This window comes from Salvia splendens, chromosome 14 (assembly GCF_004379255.2).
Source record: "Salvia splendens isolate huo1 chromosome 14, SspV2, whole genome shotgun sequence".
In the NCBI taxonomy this organism is placed as follows: Eukaryota; Viridiplantae; Streptophyta; class Magnoliopsida; order Lamiales; family Lamiaceae; genus Salvia; species Salvia splendens.
The window spans coordinates 24,997,699-25,020,552 of NC_056045.1; the positions used below are offsets into that span (position 1 = coordinate 24,997,699).

At 40.6% G+C, this 22,854-nt stretch overlaps 1 protein-coding gene and 1 pseudogene across 1 annotated transcript; one reads left to right on the plus strand and one right to left on the minus strand.

Moving 5' to 3' along the window:
* Positions 1-18,075, minus strand: part of LOC121764404 — a 44,389-nt pseudogene extending 26,314 nt beyond the window's left edge.
* A 1,494-nt stretch (positions 18,076-19,569) lies between these two features.
* On the plus strand, positions 19,570-21,687 carry LOC121763537 (polygalacturonase 1 beta-like protein 3). Its single transcript, XM_042159572.1, has 2 exons — positions 19,570-19,642; positions 19,733-21,687. Exons 1-2 carry the CDS (start codon positions 19,586-19,588, stop codon positions 21,518-21,520), a joined length of 1,845 nt encoding a protein of 614 aa, XP_042015506.1. The 5' UTR covers positions 19,570-19,585; the 3' UTR covers positions 21,521-21,687.
* The last annotated feature ends 1,167 nt before the right edge of the window (positions 21,688-22,854 follow it).

Here is a 22,854-nt window from a genome sequence, read left to right on the forward strand (position 1 = left end):
TTTGCTGTTGCGTCTTCTATACTCTCTCTTTCTCGAGAAATTTTCTTCCGCTTTCAAGAGCTTCTTCAGACTTTCTTCACTTTCAAAAAGTAAGAAAAATGTCTTCTTCTTCTTCTTCGGTGTCGGGTAGCGGTAGGAAAGGGGATAAGGGGTCTTCTAGCCGGAAAGAATCCGGGGAGAAGACCGTAGAGTATTTTCACAGTATCTTGAGTAAGGATACTGTGATATCCCTTCACGAGAAATATTTTTTACCTGGGGGGAAGGCGGTGGTTCCCGACGATGATCATAGGGCTAACGACCCGCCGGAGGGTTATGCCACCGTTTACGAAGCCTGCTTAGAATGCGGGCTTCGTTTTCCTCTTCCCCCACCTTTTGTAGAGCTTCTTGATTTTTTTCAACTCCCTTTAGGTCAGGTGACTCCGAACTCTTGGAGGCACTTATCGGCTTTTGCTGCCGAACTGCGTAGGCTAGATAAGGATCTGTCTCTGAGGGCAATCCTTAATTTTTTCCAGTTTAAAAGGAAGGGATCTTGGTTCTACTTGATCCCCTTACAGCCTTTTAGGGCCTTCTGCAAAACCAAGTGGCCGAAATGGCAAAACCGTTTCTTTTTTTATAATAGGACTTCGGCTCCGGGCTTTCCTTGGAGAAGGCCGAAGTCCGTGATTCCCCATCCTCGGTTAGAACCGTTGGCCGAGCTCGAGGGCGAGCTCAATAAGATTCCTATGATTAGGAAACAGTATTCGGAAACTGAGCTCGTCAAGGGCGACCTCGTGTTCAATATCTCGTCTTCGGACGAAGAGGCCGAGGGTGAGGATTTCTCTTTATCTTTATGCTCTACTGCTTTAACGAAGAAAACTAACCTTGTTTTCTTGCTTTTTGGCAGTGTTCATGCTGAATAAGGCTATCCGAAAGTCCTCCGAGCTTGAGGAGCCGGAGAAAGAGAAGGCTACCAGCTCGGCGCCTGATGCCGAGAAGAATCCGAAGAGGCAAAAGACCTCTTCGGGTCCAAAGAAGCCGGAGTCGACTTCGGCAAGTAGGAAGGGGAGGACCCAGAAGCCCCCGAGAGCGCCAGAGAAAGACGTGGTCTTGGCGCCTCCTTCGGAGCATATCTGTGAGCCATTTTTATGGCCCACGGACTTCGCCGAGGTGAATTGTCTTCTTGATTCTTTGGCCTGGCTTCTGTCCTGTATTTTTGGTGCCCTCTGTTGACTTTTTTCCTTATCCATTTTCAGAGGAACGATATGCTCTCCAAGCTCGTCGCCGTCGAACTCTCCAAAGCGTCCAATGACTATGCCGAGATGCAGAGGAAGTTGGCGGCTGCTTGTCATCGGGCCGAACAGGCTGAGGCTAAATTTGAGAAGGCCAGAGCTGCTAGGATTTCGGCCCAGGATGAAGCTCAGTTTGCCAAAAACCAGCTCGTCATCCAGCGAGAGCAGGCGAAGCGGAGCGATGCTGCTGCCGTGGTTGCCCAAGGGGAGGCTCTCCGTGTTTACACGGAGAAACTCTTTTTGAGCAGCCAGTTCTCGGCCTTTGTCGGTAGCCTGGTAAGGCTAATTGCCGATAAGGGCGAGCAGGGGGCCGATGTCGTGCTGCCTCTGTACAGCCGAGAGATAGCAGCTCGGCTTCAGAATCTGCCGCTCCTTGAGGAGCTCGCTTCATCCTCGGTCCTGCTTTCTGCAGACCGAGTCCGGAGTTGTCGAGCTGATCGGGACGAGAACCTGGAGGCTATCTTTGCCTCCGTGGGACCCGTTTCACCCGCTTCGACTTACAACGGAGAGGGTGAGGCCGAGCCGCTGGAGCGGGAGGCCGAAGTCGAGCGAGCCGGGCATCCGGAGAAGGAAGCCGATCAGGAGGCGCAGCAGATCGGCTACGGTGGCGCCGAGCAGGCTGGGGAGAGCAAGGAGGCAGAGGCTGAAGCTGAAGCAGATAAGGAGAAGGAAGCTGAACCTCACCGAGAAGGCGGAGACGAAGCTAGCGAAGTATGATTTCGTCTCCCTTCTCTTAGTTTAGTTTCTTCCTTTATGTAAAATGGCCTTGAAGCCCTCCTTGTATAGAAAAAATTTTTTTTCTTATGAATGAAAAAATTCTTCTTTCTGCTCTTGTGTCTTCGTTTAGCCTTTCGTACTCTCTTACTCCTGTTGTGGTTTACTACCTGCTCGGTAAGCTGAAATGCCGAACTGACGTAGCTGCTTTGTATTCTTAACTCTCAAGGAGCTGGAGATACTTCACTGGAAACGGCTGTACTCTTCGGCTTTAGACGAAGCTGAGAAAAGAGCTATAGCCGATCAGACGAAGAATGACGAGCTTCTGGCTCGTTTAGTGAAGCTGGAGGCCGATAATAAGGACTTAGAGTCCGATAAGAATGATCTGGAGGCCGAGCTGAATACGACCATTGCTGAGAGGGCTGCGTACGAGGATTACATCCGTGTGCGCGGGGGAATGACCATATCAGATGCTCAGAGTCGAGTTGACGAACTGTGGGAGGAATATAATGTACTCCGGAGGAACAATGCGCTGGAGAGCTCGGCTTGCCAACAAGTCGTGACATCATTGCGGCGCTGGGCTTCTCGGTACAACATTGTTCTTTCTCGGCGCCCCTCCATAGAAAGATTCCTTCGGCATATCGCGCCAACAGATGCTCGCACTCCAGATCAAACCTCTGGTTCCCTTGTTCAAAATCCTACTCCCAGCCAACAACGAACTCCGGAACAGCCGGAAACGTCAAGACGAGAACGGGCTCAGGAGCAACCGGAATCGTCAAGACAGGGACGGACTGAAATTCGCCGAGGAGTTGTGACTATGAGCGAGCAAGATCAGCAGATGCTTATTGCAGAGACTCTTCATCGCCGAGGTGTTAGGACTTCTCGAGCTCGGGGAAGAGGCGTTGGGTCGAGGATAGCATCTCGTCGACCTGCTTATTCTTCATCTGCTCGGAACAACCGAAATCGGCTTCCAGAGGATTTTGCAGATAGGTGGCTTAACTTCAGCAACCCTGGACAGTAGAATAGTCCTTTGTAATAGCGTAACGCCATTTTGTAGGGTAGCGGAGTTGTGTGCCGAACAAGATTTGAAAATGAAATTTTGTTTTTGTTTTCGCTTCTAACACTGTGTATTTACAGCTTAGCGAAAAAATTTCATCGTACTTGTCCTCGGTCTTATGAAGTAAACTTCTTTGACCGGACTTGTCTTTGGTCTGATGAAATAAATATCTTTGACCGGACTCGTCTTTGGTCTGATGAAATAAACATCTTTGACCGGACTCGTCTTTGGTCTGATGAAATAAACATCTTTGACCGGACTCGTCTTTGGTCTGATGAAATAAACATCTTTGACCGGACTCGTCTTTGGTCTGATGAAATAAACATCTTTGACCGGACTCGTCTTTGGTCTGATGAAATAAACATCTTTGACCGGACTCGTCTTTGGTCTGATGAAATAAACATCTTTGACCGGACTCGTCTTTGGTCTGATGAAATAAACATCTTTGACCGGACTCGTCTTTGTGTTCTAATTTGGCGATTTTCGTCGCCGGGATCGAACTTTCCCTTGTCCTAATTCGGCGAGTTTTATCGCGTGGATCGGACTTTCCCAGTTAACCGAAGTGGTCTTATGCAGTAAACCTCTTTGACTAGACATGGTCGTCCTCGGTCTTATGAGGTAAACTGCTTTGACCGAACTTGGTCGTCCTAATTCGGCGAGTTTTATCGCGTGGATTGGACTTTCCCTTGTCCTAATTCAGGCAAGTTTTATCGCGAGAATCGGACTTTTGTTGCAGTTCGTTTCAGACGAAGTGCTTGATTCTTAAGCAGAATTGTGGTCTTGTATCCTCTTTAGAAGCTTTGACACACAATCGTGGGCTTGTTGCAGCTCGTTTCAGACGAACTGCTTGTTTAAGCTGAATTGTGGTCTTGTATCCTCTTTAGAAGCTTTGACACACAATCGTGGGCTTGTTGCAGCTCGTTTCAGACGAACTGCTTGTTTAAGCTGAATTGTGGTCTTGTATCCTCTTTAGAAGCTTTGACACACAATCGTGGGCTTGTTGCAGCTCGTTTCAGACGAACTGCTTGTTTAAGCTGAATTGTGGTCTTGTATCCTCTTTAGAAGCTTTGACACACAATCGTGGGCTTGTTGCAGCTCGTTTCAGACGAACTGCTTGTTTAAGCTGAATTGTGGTCTTGTATCCTCTTTAGAAGCTTTGACGCACAATCGTTGGCTTGTATGTTCTAAAAAGGGGATCAGCCTTTGAAGAACGAGATACCTCAGTTTTATTTGTAAGAGACGACACTCACATAGACAGACACAACGCACGTAGAGACAAGAACAAGTAAAAAACAAAGAAAACACATAAGACTGACCGACCGGACTGTCTCTTACAAATGGAACTTTTTGAGGTTGGAAACGTACCATGTTCGGGGTACTTGTGCTCCCGACGCGTGAGTCAATTTGTAAGACCCTTTGCCGAGGACTTCTGACACCCGATATGGACCTTTCTATGTGGGTTCGAGTTCGCCCAGCTTTTCTGCTCGGCTTACTTCGTTGTTTCTCAAGACGAGATCTCCCACTTGAAATTGCAGCTTCTTCACCCTTTGGTTGTAATACCGGGCTACTTGCTCCTTGTACTTGGCTGCTTTTAGGCAGGCCAATTCTCTTCTTTCTTCGGCAAGATCTAGTTCGGCTCTCAGTCCGTCACCATTCATTTCTGAGGAGAAATTGAGTTCGGGGACTGGATATGCCGATCTCAACCGAATCACGGCTTCAGTGCCGTACACCATCGAGTTCGGCTCCGGTGTGACTTCGGTCATTTCGCCGGCCTCTGATTCCGGCTGCTGTGATTGCTATGCTCGATGGTGCCGAACTGATTGCTCGGCACTTTTAAGCGCAATCTGCGAACACACTTGCTCTTTTTCGATCACCTCGGATGACCGCTATCTCTCCTTTAGTGGAGAAGGTGTTCGGCGAGGATGCCTCTGATCGCTATGACCGGGCTTCTTTTTGTCTTCTCTAGATGAGCTGTCTAAAGACCGTTTTCGACGGTCTGCCTCATCGGCACGAGAAAACTTGTCCGCAATGTCCCACATCTCTTGAGCTGTTTGCGGACCGCACTCCACGAGCTTTCTGTAGAGAGCTCCGGGCAGGATTCCATTTTGGAATGCCGAAATGACAAGTAGATCATTGAGATTATCTACTTGTAGGCATTCCTTGTGGAATCTCGTCATAAAATCGCTGATCTTTTCGTCGCGACCTTGACGTATAGAAAGCAGCTGAGCCGAAGTGCTTCTGGCTTCCGCTTTCTGAAAGAACCTCCTGTGGAAAGCATCCATTAGATCTCGGTAGGATCTAATGCTGCCTTTGGGGAGGCTATCGAACCACCTTCTGGCGTTCCCGATAAGCAGTTCGGGAAACAGCTTGCACATGTGGACCTCGTTGAGACCCTGGTTCGCCATGTTATATTGATAGCGTCCCAAGAAATCATGAGGATCCACGAGTCCGTCATAGGTTATCGACGGAGTTCGGTAGTTCTGTGGTAGAGAAGTTCGGGTAATATCGTCCGAGAACGGAGTCCTCAATGCTCCGTACATGGCGAACCCGACATTTCTTCGGTATGGAGGAGATGGAGTTCTCCTGTGATTCCGGTACCGAGGATTCTTTCTTCTGGAAGACATGATACTACTGCGGTAGTGACTGTCTCGTATGGAGGGAGAGGGAGAATCCGCCGTTTTCGCCTCCGGCTGCTTTTGGCTTCTCTGCAGGAAGGTTAAGAATTCCTCCTGCTTTTCAGCCAAAAACAGCTTGACAGCCTCGTTCAAATCGGGCTGCTGGGAAGACTCGGTGTGACGGCTTTTGGGGCGGCTTGTTCCTTCGCCATGAGAACTGGTGGTGGATTTATCCCTAGGCTGTTTTCCAGACCTATGGGATGGATTGGCTTCCTCCTGGTTCTCACGGGCAGGAATACGGGTACTCTGCGATCTGGTATGCATTTTTTGGGTTGAAAAAACGGTCAAAAATTCGCTTTATCACAAATTTGGTTCTCTGTTTCCCACAGACGGCGCCAGTGATGATTCCGCGAATTTTTGATGATGATAAATGCTCGTAAAAATAAATTACGACACAGAGAATTTTACGTGGTTCGATTTACTGAGGTAAATCTACGTCCACGGGGAGAAATGGGGGCAGGTTTGTATTGCTTGATCTGCGAATTACAGCTTACAACACAGACTTGCTATATGATTATTTCTCTAGAGAGATTCTAACCCTTTTCTACCAGATCTAAGTTCTATTTATACATTGAACTAAGATCGTGGCTTACATCATCACTCTAGGTCGTGGATGTCGTGTAGGTCATGGCCTAAGATCGTGGCCTGAGTTGACGCCACGTGGTAGTGGGTGTGTTGGAAGTTGTGGAAATCCTGCATGGGTCCACTAACTCCTTGTTCGGTCGAATACTGAGACCGAACTGCTTTGGTTGCCGATCTGAGAGTAGAGCTTGATGCCGACCTGAGAGCAGAGCTTGATTGGTTGGCTTTTACCGAGCTGTAGGCTGAGGCCGAACTCTTTGGTAATGCCGAACTCATCCGAACTCTTTGGTCATGCCGAACTCATACTCTTCCTTGGGCTTCGGGCTGATGGGCCGTCATTGCTGTTGGGCTTGTTTAGTCCGTACCCCATCAACTCGTAGTATGAATGAATTCTAATTAAAATCTTTTCTTATTTGGACGTGTCAAGTTATGAATTATGAATGTTAAATAAAATCTAGGAGTACTCTCTTTTCGACGTGTCATTTATGTATATGAATGGAATTTATTCACTTCTTTAGTTTGATTAAAAAGTTTAAACTCTTTTGTGAGTGGCAACTGGCAAGTGTAAAGGATGTGTCGGGATCAACTTTTTTTTCCTAATTTAAGAATAAAACAAAATTAATAGATATTACGGTGCTTGATTTTTTTAGGGGGTGTTGAAATGTTTCTGGATTAGTAATTAGTAAATATTATTGGCTAAATACAATTTAGTTGGTAAGTGTTTTTTTTTTCTTTTAGCTAATAGGTTGGTTTTAAGAATCGTATTTTTGAGATTGTCACTTAGATTTGAAGCGAGTCAATTTATAACGGATATAACGATATCTCGATCTTAGACATCATGTAAGTAAATTGGTTGAATCCTATTTGCTTTAAATTACCTACTATAATTGTTAGAGACTGCTTTTATGTTTGGATAAGCGGCATCCAATTCTTTAGTATGCGATAGCGGATCCAGGTGGGGTCGGGCGGGGTCGGCCGACCCCACCACCTGCCCCGGAGTGCACTAGAAAGCTACTTTCTTCGGCCTCCGACCCTACGGCGTTCACGTCTCCGCTCCCACCTCACGTCCTCACGCTGTGTGAGATGATGAGGAGACTGATCAGAGAGAAAGGAAGGAAGTGAGGCAGCCGAATGGGTAGACTGTTGTCGAGAACGAAGGAGTTGGAGGGGAAGAGTCCTTCCGCGGTTTTTGTTTTCGAAGAGAAAGAGGAATGATATTGGAGATGTCATTATTGTTTTCTCATCCCTATATTCACTCGTGAAATCGAATAAACCGGCATCAATAAATTTAACTAAATTTAAAAGATTAAATATATTAAATATGTTATCTAATTATAAAATGGGCTTTGAAATATTTTTCTTTATTTGAATTAATTCTTAGAAGTCCATTAAAAATATATTCTCATCTTAAAATATCAATTAATGTTAAATAGTAGTATTTTTACAGTATATCAAAATCAACTTATCTAAATTAACCACCTACTTATATAAAGTAATTATTTCTTGATTTCTTCTCTCTTAGTTTTATAATTTAAATTTTCAACCTTATTATTCATATTCAATTTTTTAAATCTTTAAAGATTTGGTATGTTACAGAAAAATTATGCTATGTGTATGTCATTTTTTTGTCAAAATACGTGGTATAACATAATTGTGTCTCTTACTTTATTATTTATTTGCATCTTTGTTTTATCTAAGATCATATTTTATTCTTTCTTCACTTAGCTCCATAAACGTCTTTTTCTTAAATTATATATCCAAAAGAAGTGTCTCGCTTATGACGGGACGAAGAAAGTGGAGTATGTTGTTTTAAGAATATCGACACTCGCATGAATTATTTATATTAAAAAATATATTTATAAAAATAAATAATTTAAATAATTTAAATAATTATTTTACATAAATATTTACTATCTTGTTCGACCCCACGATATTTTGTTCCTGGATCCGCCATTGGATATTAGGATGGGTAGGAGGTCCTCAATTTAGGACTTTGGTTTAGTTTTTATTTCCTTGGGAGTTCTCTTGTCATGTGGGGCCCGCTTAAATTTGCTAAGTGCAAGATTTATATTTTTGTGCCTAATATTATTGTGTAAAGGTGGTTGTTTATTTTTGTTGATGGTATTGTATTTTTGTTGTCGTATTAGTTCAGTCATATACTCGGCTATCCGGTTTTTGGCTTGGTTAACTTTTTTCATTCACAAAAAATTAGCAATGAAAGTAGAGGGGAAGCGAGGATAAACGCGTCTATTTTATCGTTCTTTTTTCATTGTCATTTATCTATGTTTAAGTCTATTTTATCTTTCTTTTTTACAAGTACGTAGACGTATAATAAATTTATATTTTGATAAATGAAGTAGTACAGAGTATAAATTTACGTATAAAAAGTAGTACAATGTAAATATAGAGAAATGATATGCTATATACCTTATGTGAGCAACACTCCCGTTTGACGCGCGTATAGCGTTGTTTATTTCGATTTATATATGTAGTTTAATTCTAATACATTTAAAAATGTTATTGAAATTTTTAATTTCACAAAATTCATAAAAATCAAAGCTCGATTTACTCATTTTCTCTATATTTAGCATAAATTAAGAAAGCGAGCAAATCGAATTTTGATTTTTCTGAATTTTGAAAAATTAAAAATTTCAATAACGTTTTTTAATGTCATAGAATTAAACTAAATATATAAATCGAAATGAACAACACTATACGCGCGTCAAACGAGAATGGTGCTCACATAAAGAGCTCATATAAGGGATGCAGTATATTATTATTCTGTAAATATAATAGTAACAATAAAAATAAAATTATCCAATCAATGGAGGCCTGGTTTTAATATCTGGAGGGTGGCCCCGAACTATAAAACTATGTCCCATTTTAACCATATCCAAAAGCATATCACATCAAATTGTCAAAAATAAAATAAAATAGAAATTTAAAAATTGGTACTAATGCATGATGAATTCAACGCACATTCTCATGTCCCACTAATTAATTGACCAGTAATAGTATATAATAATAAAAAAGAACAAGAAATTTACTATGGAAAAGGATGGATACTAAATTGTTTCAATAGATGAATAGAGAGCCATAATTTTAAATGTTTTCATGGAACCACGTTTGAAGTTTACTATGGAAAGAATGGATACTAAATTGTTTCAATAGATGAATGGAGAGCCATAATTTTTTTGGGATATTAACTCAAAATAAATATATAAAATAAAAAAATACCTTAATACTTAGATGGGCTTCAAGAGAGTTGTGTTAATGAATAATGCTCTTATATGTAGCATATATTTCTTCATTGATATCCATTGTTTTTATATGTTTGCGGTTTTAATTTCTTTGGATCACCAATCCAGAAATGTTAAGATTTTATAATATGCTAGTATTTTTTTTTATTATGAAAGAGAATCTGATATGGTTTCAGCAATAGTATTATAATGGTAGTAAACTTAAAATGTTATTAAATAATCGAATAAATACTCCATTAAGTGTTGTAGGTTCGTTAATCATGTTACCCTCTTTACGATAGTAACTAAATCAAATTACATTAGCTGCTAATCAACTGTAGATTATTTATACTAATATCAAAATCTAATCATAAAACTGTAATATAGTTTCATCATCTTTCCATTTTATGATAATGATTGAAGAAATTCGAATGAGATTGATATGTTAAAATTACAAATTTTGATTACATAATGATAATCAATGGAGAGTTTGATGAATTCCTTCTCAATAGTTAATTCGGAGATTACAAATTAGAAAAGGTACATCATCCAACCATCAATGTATATAAATTAAGAAATTATGTGAGTAACACAAGTCACCTGCATAGTGAAATGAGATGGGTCATTTGACTACATTCTTGCCCATACTAGTTATTTTAATAGTATTTGTTGAATTTGGGCATGCACGTTTTATTCTTCTGCCTAAAATCGAAGCTGGAATTTACAATGACATTCGCACGAACCAGGGGCGTAGCCACTTGAGGAGGGTATGGTGCAAATGCCCCCCTCAAAATATTTTTTTTACTATCTTCTTCTTCAATTTTTGCAAAAATTTCAATTCCCTTCGTAAATGCCCTCCCTCAAACTCTAAAAATTTCTTTATAAATATAATTTTGCTCCTTCTGAATTGAATCCTTGGATCCGCCCCTAGCACCAACAAGACTACACCATTGTTAGTTCATTGTGCCTCTAAAGACAATGATCTTGGGAATTTTACACTGCATCCAAAGCACGAAAATCATTGGGTATTTCGACCAAGTATTTGGGGAACAACTCGTTTCTCGTGTTAGTTTTGGTGGGCACGAAAACAAAGAGCTTTTCGAGTGTTTAATGACCATTGGAGAGATAGATGCAATGTCCCAGACGTCCACGATAGAAACCTATGTTTTTGGGTAGTAAGGTCTGATGGCTTCTATTTCTGCAATACAATAATCGATCCTGATCTTGAGAAAAAATTTACATGGTTAATTTCATAGTTTGATACATACTTGTATATGTTACTCCCTACCCGACGCCTAATTCTTTTATTCCGTGATATTATGTTTGGTTGGCGGTGCCCAATTTCGGAGTTTGCTTTAGGTTATGTTTTCCTTTGAAGTTAACTTCTCTCTTTTTTTTATGCTATTTCTGATTTTTAGATCTCAATTTGAGGACTTTGTATTGTCTGCCATCTTCGCTTGAATTTGTTGTGTGCAAGACCTATACACCTACGTACATGATATTGTTGTGTGAAGCTAGTCTTATTTTGTTTTTGTTAATGTTTTCATGGAATAGTGATCTATGCATAACTAAATACGTAATTAAATAGAAAAGTCATTTTTTGATCGTTTTATTTAGTACGAGGTCATACCCCATCCTTAAAATGACGTGTTCTTGATTACATTTTCTATTTTGATCTAATAATTGAAATTTGATCTATGACCATTAAAATTTAGTTATTTTCTTATCCCTATCCTTGAGTCTTAAGTACAATTCGTACTTATTAACAAGTTCTTACATAGTATTTTATATTTTTCAGCTATTACTTTTTTTTATGTAATGCTGTAAAATTAAACATACTTCTCACTAACAAAAGCAAGGTGCTAAAGCTAATATATACCCTTCATTGCCAACCTTTTATACACAAACCTGATAGAAAAGAGCCAAAAGCATAGAGTATGAAGTGAACTCAAAGCATAAGAGAAACGAGGTCATTGCATTCATTGAATAATGAAAGTGATCAATGATTACACGTTATTTACAATTGAGATATTGAATTCTAAATTGCACGTTAGAGTGAAAACATGAATATATGTATGTTTGGTTTATTACGATTCTATGAATGTGGGTAAAAACATCTTTGGCCGAGGCACGTGATGGCACGTGTGTGAATGGTGAGTTGACCCCTTATCAAAAGCTCTCATATTTTGCTCTGAAAATTTTGATTCAATCTTTCCTTTCCTATCTAAAAACAGAGGACATCATATTTATATCAAATTCATATCAATGCATCCCCATAAAGCAACTCCTATAGATATTTCTCCCAGTCACTAACATATACTACCTCCGTTCCACATTAAGTATCACATTTTGTCATTTTGATCTGTTCCACAATAATAGTCACATTTCACTTTTATCATAAATGGTAAGTAGACCTCACATTCTACCAACCAATTCTACTCACATTTTATTATAAAACTAATATATATAAGTGAGTTTCATAGTCCACTAACTTATTGAACTCATTTTTCTTTACATTTCTTAAAATCCGCATCCACACTAAATGTGACACTTAATGTGGGACGGAGGTAGTAAAACAGAATATCACCAATCTTAGAAAAACCCACATTTTAATCCTCAGCCCTTTTTGTTAATCACTAGCTATCCAACATCAAGATTTTTTTCAATGTAGTCCACCTAGTTTGCCATTTTATGCATCGAGTGTCAATTATTACAACAAATATATATAAACTACAGCACATCTCAGATAAAGAGATATTCTATCTATATTTCTTGATTTATGGTGAGTACAACCAACTTGTACTAAAAAAAGCAAAAAAAAAAGAAGTGAAGGGCAGTACTAGACTTTAGCAGCATTGGTTTCTGCAAACATATATAGTGGTCTGAAAATGAATTTGATATGTCTCACTTCACTAAGAGCTTATTCAAATTTTGTGACAGGAGACCTAGGCTGGAGATTGTCTGTGATTAAACTCTGCTCATAGCCGTTATTAAAAACTGGTTGTACAAGACAAAAATCACCCATAATTTCTTTTCCTGCTACAATATTATTCTGCTGCCCTAGAATCTAGTGTTCAATATTTAGGCCACACCTTGGGAGAAGGATGCCCTATTTTCCACGCATGACTCCGGTCTCATGCTGTTGGATTTTTTAGTGTAATTGGATTAACTTGATTGATCAACGTGATTATAACTTGGAAGTACGGAGTGTACACTTATTTGAATTCGTTATGATTAGACGGGGTTCGGGGGCAGCGCTGTGGTCAAAGAGGAGTTGAAGGACTATTGCTATACAGAAAATTCATCTGGAAACGTAATTTCTGAAAGTTGAAGGACTATTTTACAATTTATTATTCCCGCCAAAAACTGTTAAAAACGGTTGTGAAACGAAGAGACGCGACTCTTCGTTTTCAGCCTCTTCTTATGATCGATTTCTGGGTTCAAAGAGGAGTACAGAATCAACATACGAATATCTTCAAAACCTGAATTGTATCCGATCAAATATTGGTAGAACCGCCAAATTGATTTGATCTGAAAGTGTTTTCACGCCTTTCAGGATATCCAAATTGTTTACGTTTGATAATATCTCCCTAACACAGACCGGCTGCTAGAGGAATCTAAGCATAAATATGCACTAAGATTATTTGTTGTAATTATACGTACTATTTATTACTAGTACAATTATAACATACTATTTATTACTAGTACAATTATAACAGGGATAAATTATTTGGAAAGTTATTGTTGTTTGATTGGGCATATGATTTTACTAAAATTAGTAATTCTTGCTCACAGGTTTTCTGTTAGGTGAAATATGTTGGGAAATAAACACATACAATCATGAATATGAAAGAGAATGACACAATGAGTTGTTTACTCAGTTCAATACAATGTATATCTACGTCTGGGGGTGATGCCAAGCCAAGGATTTCACTATATAATTTCAGGATAATTTGACAACGAGTGAGCACCTCTATTTATAAGCAACTAGAGAGCCATAATTCTAGTCAAACTAGAAAACATATTCCATAAGGAATAAATCTATCACAAGGAAATATACTTCAAGGAAAAAATAAATCCTAAATATGGTAGGAGATATTTTAGGCTCCATAATTAATAATCTCCCACTTGGAGACTAACAACTCCTAAACAGCCATATCCTCGTGATCTCATCCCTGCATCCGCTTAGCATCGCATAACCTTGTCTTCAAGTTCCAAGGCAAATTGAAGCTATGCATAGCTTCAATTTCTCTAAGGTCACCACCTTAGTAAACATGTGTGCAGGGTTCTCACTTACAAGTATCTTCTCAAGTTGCAGGATTTTTCATCTCCAATAGGTGTCGGCTGTAATGATACTTCAACTCCACATGCTTTGTCCTAGAATGAAACTAGGGGTGAGCAAAAAAACCGGAAACCGAATATCCGAACCGAACCAAACCGAAATTTTGAAATTTGGTTCGAATTTTTCGATTTTTCGGTTCGATTCGGTTTTAAAAATAAAAAAATTTTGGTTTTTCGGTTCGGTTCGGGCGAAGAAAAAAACCGAAAAACCGAAAAACCGAATTATATATATATTCTATTAATTTAATATATTATATTATATATAATATATATATTCTACTATATAATATATATTATATGTATTATTAATTTTATATTATATATAAATATTCTATTAGTATATATAAAATAAAATAAAATACACATATATAAATATATATTTATATTATATTTATTTTTTTCAAGTTTTTCGGTTTTTTTTCAGGTTTTTCGATTTTGTTCGGGTTTTTCAGTTTTTTAAGTTCAGTTTTCGGTTTTTCGGTTTCAGTTTTTTGGGTTCAGTTCGGTTTGGATTTTGAACTAAATTCGGTTTTTCGGTTTTGGTTCGGTTTTGGCAAAAAACCGAACCGAAACCCGAATGCACACCCCTAAATGAAACTCTGACTATCACTGTAGAGTATGCTACTCTTGTTCTCCTTCTGCAACCACAACATCTCATTGTTTGCCTCCGTCGCTGCTACATATCCAGCCTCCGTAGTAGACAAAGCAATGGTCTTCTGCAACTTAGAAGTCCATGAAATAGCAGTACCACCATAAGTAAATACATACCCGGTTGTGCTTCTTCTCCCATCAAGATCAGTGGATGCCAAGTCTGCATCCACATAACCTGCCAGCTCGACATTTTTGTCATTGAAACATAAGACTCTTTCTGTAGTACCTCTCAAGTATCGAATGATCCATTGGCTGCTTACCAATGTTGCTTGCATGGATCACCCATGAACCGACTCACTACTCTCACTGCTTGTGCAATATCAGGACTCGTACACACCATTGCATACATAATACTGCCAATTGCTGAAGAAACTTTCTTCATTTCGGCACGTTCTTCTTTTGTACTCGACGACTCCTTCTTCGACAGCTTGAAGTGACTGCCCAAAGGCACACTTACTAGCTTCAAATTATCCATGTTGAATCTTTCCAAAACCTTACCAATGTAAGCAGCTTGCGAAAGATACAATTTTCTTGCCGCCTTGTCGCGCTCGATTCTCATGCCCAAAATTTGATTAGCCTCTCCAAGATCTTTCATGGAGAATCGTTCAGACAATTGCCTTTTCAACTTATTCATCTCCCTTTGATCACCTCCTGCGATCAACATATCATCAACATATAATAACAGGATAAGATAGCTCTTGTCAAACCTCTTGTAGTAACAACAATGGTCAGCGTAACATCTTTTATAGCCAATCTCCATCATGAATCCATCAAACTTCTTGCACCACTGCTTTGGAGCTTGCTTTAAACCACACAAGCTCTTCTTCAACTTGCACACAAGATTTTCCTTTTACTACGAATCCTTCAAGATGTGTCATGTACAACTCATCCTCCAAATCACCATGAAGGAATGTCGTCTTTACATCCATCTGTTGTAACAATAGATTTTCTTCAACTACCATACTCAACACTAAATGAATAGTAGTTAGTTTCACAACATGAGTGAACACATCTGTATAATCAATACCATATCGTTGCTCAAATCCCCTGACAACTAGCCTAGCCCTGTAGCGCTTGCTACCATCGGCTTCACCTTTGATTCGATAGACCCACTTGCAATGCAATGCCTTTTCCCTTTTGGAAGTTCCACAAGCTCCCGTGTGCCATTCAGGATAAGAGAGACAAACTCGTCATCCATGGCAATTTCCCACCTTCGTTTATCAGGGCCTTCTCCTGCCACTGCATAACACTCAGGCTCACCACCATCAGTAAGTAACAAATAGAAATTAGAGGGCGAGTACCTATCAGGTGCATGTCGCTCTCTAGTCTGTTTAGGCAGCGGAATAGTCGGTGGTGGAGTGCTTGGTTCTTCTTCAAGCACCTCGTCAGCATTCTGACTCTCCTTGCTCCCACTCGAGTTTGAGATGTCTAGCTCGACCACTTAGGGCTCAGAACTTCTGGGACTCGACGCCTCCAATCAATCCTTGTACAATACCTGTTCATTGAAAATGACATCACTACTGCGAATAAACTTTCGGTTCTGCTCTTCCCAGAGCCTATAACCGAACTCATCGCCTCCATAACCAATGAACGTACACTTAACAGATTTGGCATCCAACATACTTCTCTCAACGGAACTAACATGAGCATAAGCAACACAACCAAAGATGCGTAGGAAAGATAGATTTACCTCTTTTCCTGTCCAAACCTCATCGGATATCCGAAACTCCAACGGAACTGATGAACCTCTATTGATTAGGAATGCACCTGTGTTGACTGCATCTGCCCTAAAACTCTTTGGAAATCCACTTTTCAACCTCATGCATCTTGCTCGCTCATTCAACGTTCTATTCATGCACTCTGTGATTAGAGTTCCTTTCATAGTCTTCTCCAAGCGGATTCCATTCTCGGTGCAAAACTCCTTGAACTTTGCATGTTCATATTCTCCTCCATTATCGGATCTTAGAAACTTCACCTTCAGCCTGGTTTCAGTTTCAACAAGGGCTTTCCACTTCCTGAAAGCGTCAAACGTATCGGATTTACTCTTTAGAAAATAAACCCACAGCTTTTGAGTAGAGTCGTCGATGAAAGTCATATAATATTCAGAGCCTCCTAGGGACTTTACATGTGCTGGTCCCCATAGATCAGTATGGACCAACTCCAACTTCTGTGTCTTCAAATTTCTGCCTCCTCTTGAGAAACTCATCCTTTTCTGTTTCCCAAAAATGCAATCCTCGCATAGGCCAACTTCAACAGTTTTCAGGCCGGGCAATAAACCTCTTGAGCACATTATATTCATCCATTTCTCGCTCATGTGGTCAAGACAACAGTACCACAAATCTGCATTATTTGCCTCACTTGCAAGATCAATGCAATCTGTGGAGTTAGTTGTGGTATACAACGTACCCTCCTTCTTACCTCGGGCTACTATCATAGCTCCCTTGGTAATCTTCTAATTGTTGTAGCCAAACGTCACAATGTACCCTTCTGCATCAAGCTGCCCAATCGAAATCAAATTTCTCTGTACTCCAGGAATGTGTCTGACTCTATTCAGATTTATCACGGATCCATTGGATGTCACTACCTTCACGTTTCATTTTCCCACGATATCTAAAGGTTACCTTCCCAAAATCGCCAGAAACGTAGTCTTCCATTATCTCCACATTGCTGCAAGAATGGAACGACGCTCCAGAATCCAATACCCACGATTCCATCGGATTACTCATACTCAGGACCAACGCCTCGCCATCGTCATCAGACATGGTAGCGTTTGTTGTCTTTTTGTCTTTCTGATCTTTATTCTTATACTTCTTAGGTGCCTCATACTGATTTCTAAAATGCCCAAACTCATCACAATTCCAGTATTTAACTTGATCCAAATCCTTCTTGGATTGACTCCTTCCTCTGGATTTTGATCTTCCACGATTTTGCTTTCCCTTCGATCCGCCTCTCTGTTCTGTACCCAGTACTAATCCAAAAGTAGAAGATCTTGATTCTCTCCGGCGAACTTCCTCACCAATCATCAGATCTCTTACTCTGTCAACTGTCAGGTTTGTCTCTGCAACAGTAACTGCTGTCACTGTGCCAGCCCAACTCTCTGGCATGGATGATAGCAAAATTTGGGCACGAATTTCATCAGCGAATTTTATATCAACCGAGTTCAGTTCCGAGGCAATCATGTTGAACTCGTTGAGATGTTGTTGCACCAGCTTTCCCTCTTGCATTCTAAAATTAAACAATCGTCTAATCAGATGTACCTTGTTTGTCGTTGATGGTTTCTGATACATGTCCTCCAAGATCTTCATCATCTCCTTCGTCGACTTTGCTGCAGTTGTGTGATAAGCTACATCCTTAGACAACGATAGTCTAATCGCGCTCATCACTTTTCTGTCCAGCAGCTCCCACTCCTCATGTTCCATCTTTTCGGGTTTGGTTTTTAAATGTTTCCACATATCTTTACCGTACAAGTAATCCTCAATCTGCATTTCCAAAAATCCGAAATCAGATCCGTTGAACTTCTCTACAGCAATCTTCCCGTCGATCCCCATCGTGATTTCTGCCTCTTAAACCTTAGGCTCTTGATACCAGTTGTTGGGAAATAAACACAGACAATCACAAATATGAAAGAGAATGAACAAACGAATTGTTTACCCAGTTCGATACAATGTGTATCTACGTCTGGGGGCGATGCCAAGTCAGAGATTTCACTATATAATTTCAGGATAATTTGACAATGAGGGAGCACCTCTATTTATACGCAACTAGAGAGCCCTAATTCTAGTCAAACTAGGAAACATATTCCATAAGGAATAAATCTATCACAAGGAAATATACTTCTAGGAAAAAACAAATCCTAAATATGGTTAGAGATATTTTAGGCTCCATAATTAACAAGATATCAAGCATGGACTGTTGGTTGGTTCAAGTAGGTTTCGTTATGTACAATTTACTTCTAGCAGCTTGATGGGCACTCCTGTTTTAAGGCAGGACAACCATAATGGCGGAACAACGGGCGGACAACATAATGCAACTTAGTTAGTAAGATGATTCCCCCCTAACTGATAAGTCAGAGATTCAAATTACCATGGCCGCACATGTAAATGGGAAAATTATAGAGCATCTTTATTTAGAAAAAAATCTTTGCATAGTCGATTTTGTGTCATAGGTTTGAGTTAAATCTTCTAGTGCAAGGATGCATAACGTTTCTTAATTACTGCATTCATCATTCATGGATGATTGACATATCTAGAAGAAAAATCCTAAAAAAGAAGATACTACAACTAGTTTAGAATTTTCATAATGTGTTCATAAATTATATTCATGACATGTATCGATTATTCATAAATGCTAAATGCAACAAGAGAATAGAGGCCCCGGTATGGGTTAGGATCCTTTAATTTGATGTGTTGATTGTAGATAAAGAATGGCTAGCCTTTACTATTATTGCACTCTCCGTATTATGTACAATTATCTACCATTATTTCGGCGGCCCCTCAAATTCAATTCATGTTGTGCTAAATTATCATATGCCTCGTAAAAACTATAGTCACCAAATTATAAAAGATTCTTCAATTTAATAATACAAGATCTCATACTAGTAATAATGATCTTGAAGATGTGAAAAAACATTGGTAACTCGAGTCATATAGTACATGATTACCGTTTGTTCAACAATCTAGCTGACAAGTCAAAGTGTATTGCTTGACAGTTTGATTAATGTCTAATGAAACAATTTTAAGTAACAGCTATAGAGTAAAAACATTATTGTACTACTGGAGCTGTAGTGAGATTTAGATCTATCTGACAGAGATATCTACCTCATGTCCTTTTGAAATAAGACAACATAAATATTAGACTTATTAAACCAATCCATGAGAATCTCTGCCACTAATTGCTTTCAGCTAAGATAAAATAAACCTCTTCTCTTTTTTTAATTACTCAGTAATCTTTGTCAACAAGTGTGGTGCCAAGAATCTACACATATGTTTCTCCTATAATAATGCCCTCTCCCATCTCCAAACAAACCCCCCCCCCCCCCCTCTCTCTCAAATATTGAAAATGGACAGAGAAAGAGCCAACACCATTTTCTTGTTCTTATTACTCTCATGCTGCAGTGTAAGTGTTCTTCTTCCTTGTTTTTAGCCTGCATTGTATTGTATCTATCTCTTGTCTTTTTATTAATACAAGATTTTCTATTTATGGCAGGTTTACTCAAATGTGATAACCAAGGAAAATCCATTCACAGCCAAAGCCTCAGCAATTAGGTATTGGAATGCCCACATTTCAACCAAAATCCCCCTATCTCCTTTTCTACTATCCAAAGCCTCGCCGCTATCATCGGTGGAATCGGCGTTCTTCGCCAAACTCGCGGCGGAGAGGGGCCTCTCCGCCCACCTCGCCGCCTTCTGCGCCGCCGCGGACCTCTTCTGCCTCCTCGAATCAAAGGCTCCGGCTGTGGGAGAGAACCACCGTAACGACGCCGACTTCGCCCATTACAACAACAAACAGTTCTCCAACTACGGCGACGCCGACCAGTTCAAGAACTACTCCGACGGCGTCAATTTCGCCACCGGCTCCTTCTCCCGCTACAGCCGGGGCTCCACCGGCCACCGCGAGGGCTTCGCCAGCTACGCCGACGACGGCAATGTTGCAACCTCCAATTTCACCTCCTACGGCGGCGCCGCCACCGGAGGCGCCGGCGATTTCAAAACCTACATGCCACGCGTAAACGTCCCCGACCTCCGGTTCGCTTCGTACGACGCCGACGCCAACGGCCACAAGCTCACATTCTCGAGCTACGTCGACGACACTAACTCCGGCAGCCAGGGATTCACCAGCTATGCCAAGAACGGCAATCACGCGCCGGTCGGTTTCTCGAGCTACGGCGACACGTCAAACGTCGTCGGATCGACCTTCACCGGCTACGGCGAGCTCGCCAACTCCGCCAACGACACATTCAAGGCCTACACCACCAACGCCAACAATCCCACCAACACCTTCAAGAAATACGGCGCCGGCGGCAATGGCGGCACCGACTCCTTCTCCAGCTACCGCGATTCCGCCAACGCCGGCGCCGATTCCTTCCAATCCTACGGCCGCGATTCGAGCTCGGGGAAGACGAATTTCTTAAACTACGGGAAATCGTTCAATGTCGGAACAGACGTGTTCAAGGAGTACGGAAAGGGCGCGTTGGATCAGAGCGTCGGATTCAAGATTTATGGCGCCAACACCACATTCAAAGATTACGCGAAAAAGGGTGTCACCTTCGCTGGCTACACTAAGCCAGAACCTAACAAAGGCGCTGATGGGGAGGCAAAGCCTTCCAAAAATGGGGTGGAAGAAGGGAAGTTCTTTAGGGAAAGCATGTTGCAAAAGGGGAAAGTAATGAGAATGCCCAATATTCGAGATTGGATGCCTAAAAGGTCGTTTTTGCCTCGGCCCATTTTGTCGAAATTGCCAATTTCGTCGCTAGACGACCTCAAACGGACTTTTAATTCGGGGGAAAACTCCACTATGGAGCACGTCCTAGCCAATGCCCAGGCTGAGTGCGTGCGCGCACCCAGCCCTGGCGAGACTAAGTCATGTGTTGCCTCAATTGAGGACATGATTGACTTTGCTGTCTCGGTACTGGGCGCGGACTTGGTGGTCCGGACGACCGAGGCGGTCGAGGGGTCCGGGCGGGAAGTGATGATTGGGGAGGTGAAGGGAGTGAATCGTGGGAGAGTGACAAAATCGGTGTCTTGCCATCAAAGCTTGTATCCGTGCTTGCTCTACTACTGTCACTCGGTTCCTAAAGTGAAGGTGTATGAGGTGGATATTCTTGAAGTGGAGAGTAAGGCAAGGATCAATCATGGGACTGCCATCTGTCACTTGGACACGTCTACGTGGAGTCCACGTCACAGTGCTTTCTTGGCATTGGGGCCGGGACCGGGACAGATCGAGGTTTGTCATTGGATTTTTGAGAATGACATGACTTGGACAATTTCGGATTAATTGATGTTGTATTTTTATTTGGTGCTTAAGAAAATGTTTGATTTTGTTTTATTTTTTTTTGAAGTATGTCGCATGTTGTTACCAAGTTTCATCTCCAGAGTTGAAATAATCAATGTTAAATTATCCATGTACTATATGTTAATCACTCTTATTTTATTTATTATAGATTTCATCTTTTAATACTCCCTCCGTTCTTAAAAGTATGAATTTTGGATTCGGCACATGTTTTAATGCATTATTGGTAAAGTAAGAGAGAGATAGAAAGAGAAAGTTTCTAAGTATTGTTAGTAAAGAATGAGTCACGCCTTATTGGAGAGAAGAGAGTTTCCAAAATTGGAATGTTCATACTTTTTAGGGATGGACAAAAAATGAAATAGTGCATATTCTTCAAGGATGGAGGGAGTACAAATTTCTTAAATATCTTGACAAAAGAGGTGCTTCAATTAATTTTGGAGGGAAGAAGTATTACTATTAATTAGTTCGTTTAATTTTGATCATACATAATTTTATAGACCGCTGCTCTAATTAGTACTAGAAGGTGACGTTCGGTTGCCATGACTAATATTATGAGACTATCTATCTAGAATTAAGTTGTGGGATTATTTTAGTTGGAGGGGGGAGGCTATGACTAATTATTATGAGAGTATACATTTAGGATTAAGTTGTATGGTTCAATCTTATAAACCAAACATGTATTAGAAATGAGCCACTCACCCCTTAAAAGGTTTTATAATGGGGAGGGTTATCCAAACTTATATAGCAGAGATATGATCATCACCAAACCGATGTGGGACAAGATATTAGAATTTTAACACGCCCCCTCACGTGTTGGTCGGAATGACACATCGGACTTCCATCACGTGGGTAGGCAAGAGAAGAGATAAAGAAAATAAACTCCATCATCGACTTGGGTCCGCTCTGATATTAGAAATGAGCCACTCACCCCTTAAAAGGCCTTTTAAGGGGAAGGGTTATCCATACTTTTATAGGTGAGCTAGGATCGTTACCAAGTCGATGTGGGATAAGATATTAAGAATTTTAACACGCCCCCTCAAGTGTGGGCCGGAATGACACATCAGACTTCCATCACGTGGGTAGGCAAGAGAAGAGATAAAGAGATAAAATCCATCATCGACTTGGGCCCGCTCTGATACCATATTAGAAATAGGCCACTCACCCCTTAAAAGGCCTTTTAAGGGGTGAGTGACCCATTTCTAATAACATGATATATATTTAATCATGAGATTTAGTCTTGGCAACCGAACACCCCCGAAGAATATAAAATGAGATGATGTATCATGTATGTACCTTTATGTTGCATTATGATTACGCAT